The sequence below is a fragment of the Neltuma alba genome, unplaced genomic scaffold, assembly GCF_004799145.2.
Source record: "Neltuma alba isolate B1F8T4 unplaced genomic scaffold, ASM479914v2 tig00010982_pilon, whole genome shotgun sequence".
NCBI classification, from domain to species: Eukaryota; Viridiplantae; Streptophyta; class Magnoliopsida; order Fabales; family Fabaceae; genus Neltuma; species Neltuma alba.
In genome coordinates, this window is record NW_021635744.1 from 115,246 (window position 1) to 119,237 (window position 3,992).

General features: G+C 33.4%; 1 protein-coding gene across 1 annotated transcript; it reads left to right on the plus strand.

Annotated features, from left to right (window-relative positions):
- The first annotated feature begins 2,256 nt into the window (after positions 1-2,256).
- Positions 2,257-3,452, plus strand: LOC114760509 (putative GEM-like protein 8). Its single transcript, XM_028949767.1, has 4 exons — positions 2,257-2,542; positions 2,643-2,723; positions 2,824-3,098; positions 3,212-3,452. The coding sequence occupies exons 1-4, from the start codon at positions 2,434-2,436 to the stop codon at positions 3,386-3,388; spliced, it is 642 nt and encodes a 213-aa protein (XP_028805600.1). The 5' UTR covers positions 2,257-2,433; the 3' UTR covers positions 3,389-3,452.
- The last annotated feature ends 540 nt before the right edge of the window (positions 3,453-3,992 follow it).

The window sequence follows — 3,992 nt, forward strand, 5'->3', positions numbered from 1 at the left end:
TGACTAAAGGTCGGAATAAAGGCGTTAATCCTTACTGCAATCTTTCGAACAACATATCTCCCTCATATGAAACTCTTTGAAGGTGAATTTGGTGTCCATGAACCATGTTCTGAGTCTAGTTTCATAGGAATCAAGTTTCACCTCAAACGGATTTGTGATTTGAGAAATATTGAAGAAATACCAAACCTATGTCAGAACTTAATGAAGAACAGAGCATAACAGAGGATGTATTTTATCGATAACTTGATCGATAAATGGATGATCGATCAAGTGATCGATAATTGCCCATGAAAATCACCTCGGAAGCTTATTTTCCATGTTTATATGAAGGGTGACTCAATATATGATGGTATAATTTCCCGGTTGTATATTTTAGCTTCCGACTGAGCCATCCAAACTTTTGATTGAGCATAGCAATATTTAACATCAAATCTATGAACTTGAATCTTGATATTTTCATTTGATCTTGCAAGTTCTTCTTTTCTCAATCTCTCTTCTTCTTCTTCCTCTTGATCATTCTCCATAACTCAAAGTGCAATATAATAACTCTTTTCTTTTCTTGAGAAAACTATACAAGATATTAAGTATGATAGTTAGTCAAAATATGAGATAAATAATTTATGTAAACTTTTTACTTTATTGTTTGACATCATCAAAACTAATCATATCTAACAATAATTAGTTGTCTGGCGTTGCTAAGATTTTGATGCTAAGATAGGTGATTCTTCTTAATATGCCGGAAGAAAGATTCTTTCTTTCTTATATACTCCTCTGATCTTTAATATAAGACCTTTATAGTATAAGGGTCTTATATTTAGAACTGGAAGAGTAATTATTTAGTTTGGTTATGTTGAGTATTATTAACTCTATTGGGGTAACCTTCCTAGAAGGCAGCTTTTTTTTTTAATTTAAATAGTTTTGAATTTGAGATCTCTTATTTAAATGACAACATCAGTATAAAAAATGGGAAGAATTGCTATTAAGGTAAAAGAAAAAAACATAATAATTAAAAGGTTCAATGGCAATAAAATAACATCCAATGACAAGTTTTAGTGGGTCATTGAAATTTTTCAATAATTATTTTTTGGGATCTCATTTAAATTTGCCAAAAAAAGAATTCCCCGCGAGTAAGAACTTGACCACCGCACTTTTATGTTTTTCTTTCTTTCTCTTCCCTTATTCCCTCTCGCCTTTTGTTTCCACTTTCCAGTCGCCGATCAGGATTTAAGACATTGGCTGTTAAGCGCAGATGGACAATCCACGAGACTGCCGAATTAATGACTACTCCTTTTGTTGGTCCGTTTTTATAGGCAATATTAACGCTATTATATAGATCAAAAAGTTAGTTAGTTAAAAATAATAAATAAGTAAGAATTAAAAGTTTTTTTAAAAATATCTTTATTTATGAAAGAGAGAATGTGTGATGGATAGAAATGATAGTTTGAAAAATAAAATAATAAATATATTGAGTATTAATATAAATAATTAATGGGGATAAAATAGGAAATTTATTATAAAAATTTAAGATAACTTGTAAATATTACTTATAATTAAAAGCACAAGGAGAATGGTAATTGTTGCTTATTAAACAAGACGAATAGTATTTTACAAAATATTTGTGATTTCCTCATTTTATCACCTATTCAAAAATGAATTTTTAATTTTTAACAAAAATTAAATTTAGATCATTCAAATTAATAAATGAGACCGTCCTTATATCATCTTCAAACTTAGTCATTTTTATGTCAAAAATGGAGCTGCTGTTAGTTCAACTAACTATAATCATTATTAGTACATAAATATAAAAACTTTAACAAATTATATTGTTAACAAACTCTAACAAATCATAGTGTTAAGTGTTAACAAGCCGTGTATATTAATATTTGTTGATCTATAATATATATAACTCATATTTAAATAACAAAAAAACTTGTACCATATTTTTGTACTAAAAAAACTAAGGGCCTGTTTGGGTATCCCCAAACCGTGGTTTCAGAAGCACTTTTCTGCAAAACGAGATAATCTCCTCCACATATTTACTTCGTAATCCGTAAAAGCACTTCTGAAACCATGGTTTGGTTTCTATCCAAACACACCCTAAGACTATTTTGGCATTTAGCTGACTATTAAGAAGTTGGAAAAGTCAGCGTTCACACTACCAATTACCAAAGTTGGCTTTATACTTCTCTACACAGTGAAATGCCAGGAAACTTCTCAAACATGTTCTAGGAAGCCAGCATTCTCTGAAAAACGCGTTCTAGGAAACGGGATTGCCTTTTCCCTTGCCCCAGCCGTATCAAAGCAGCATAAGATTTGGCGAATATAATCTATTACTTCTTCAATTACTACGTCATAGTCTCTTCCCTTCTCAGCATCTATCATTTGCTTTTCATACACCAACTTGCATTTCAGATTTGAGTCTTCTTCTTTCCGATGAGTTCCTCTAATGCCACTCCAGAAAGATTTTCTTCTCTCTCAAAACCTGTCAATTCACTTCAAAGTCCTACTTCCTCCTACGATAGCTTTAACTTCATCCAAACAAGTAAGAAGCAGCAACTATACATTTTATTCGTTTTTCTCAGTCCATAATATATTGTTGGTCAAATTTTCATGGGGTTTCTCTTAATCTCTTGAAATTGCAGATAAAGAAAAGGAAGATATAGCGCAGAAGAATATCTCAGGCAGGAAAAATAGCACTTTTGCATACAGGATCTGTGAACATGGTAGGTCAGATTTCAGTTTAACAGATCAGGCTAAAGCAAAGCAAATGCTAGTTTTCTGATGAAATCGTTGTTTGTTAACTCAACACCTGTGAAATTGCAGTGAAACTGGGTCCAAAGCTGTCAGAAACTCTGAAGGGAAAGTTGAGCTTGGGGTCAAAGATCATACAAGAAGGTGGAAGAAGGAACATTTTCAAGCGTATTTTTGGGATGGAAGATGATGAACAGCTTTTGAAAGCTTCACAGTGTTATTTGTATACAACGGCTGGTCCTATTGCAGGCGTTCTCTTCATTTCCACAGAAAAAATTGCATTTTGCAGCGAAAGGCCCATGAACTTCTCTTCTTCCACAGGAGATTTAGTCAGTGCACCTTACAAGGTAGTCTTGATCTGTTAAAACCCATATGTGTGTGTGTGTGATCGAATTGATGTGTAATTATTGTAATGTATTGTACTGTGTTGATATGAAAGTTGGTGGGGTTAATTATGCAGGTTTTGATACCAATAGAGAAGATAAAAGAGGCCAGTGAGAGTGAGAATGTGAACAAGTCAGAACAGAAGTTCATTGAGATAGTGACTAAAGATGGCTCTGAGTTTTGGTTTCTGGGGTTTCTGCGGTATGAGAAAGCTTTAACAAATCTCCAGAAAGCCATTTCTATGGCCAGTTAGATCTTACCACGTAACTAAATTCTTGAACTTTTGTCAGAGTCTCTAATGTATAAATCATGAAATGTGTGTATGTATATATGTGTGCGCGTGCGCACCCTTTGCACAAGTATTAGAGTTTGACTTTTGTTTTTTTTTTGGGCTCTTTGTATTAAATGGAGATTGATAGTTAGTATTAAATTTTGTTTATATTTTACTGAATTATTCAATGTCAACCCACCGCTGATGCTTTGTCTGAACGAAAAGCTTTTGATTATTATTTTTTGCATGCCTTGAAAAGCCACTAATTTACAAGGTTAAGCTTTTTTCATGTACATATTGATATTGTTGATGACAACTTCCTTCCAAATTAATGAGACGCATGTGAAGTTGGCAAGTATAAGGATTTATATTTATTAGATGTTGTCTTGGTTCCTTCAAATTTCAAACCTGCCAGAAGGGGGAGGATTGGCCGGAGTTATTTGCTACAGGGTGTTGGCATCTATGGAAATGGAGGAACTCCTAGTTGCACATAGAGGATTGGAGTCACCCGTGGAATGGGGTCGAAGTGGTGAAAAGGTACCTAAAAAACTATAGACAGAAATGGGAACCCGAGGGTATGCAGGGA

Bases quoted from the DNA above. Each gene is read 5' to 3' on its own strand.
- LOC114760509 (XM_028949767.1), top strand. From the start codon at position 2,434: ATGAGTTCCTCTAATGCCACTCCAGAAAGATTTTCTTCTCTCTCAAAA. The intron at 2,724-2,823 runs GTAGGTCAGATT...GTGAAATTGCAG, and splicing joins ATACAGGATCTGTGAACATG to TGAAACTGGGTCCAAAGCTG. The intron at 3,099-3,211 runs GTAGTCTTGATC...TTAATTATGCAG, and splicing joins TAGTCAGTGCACCTTACAAG to GTTTTGATACCAATAGAGAA.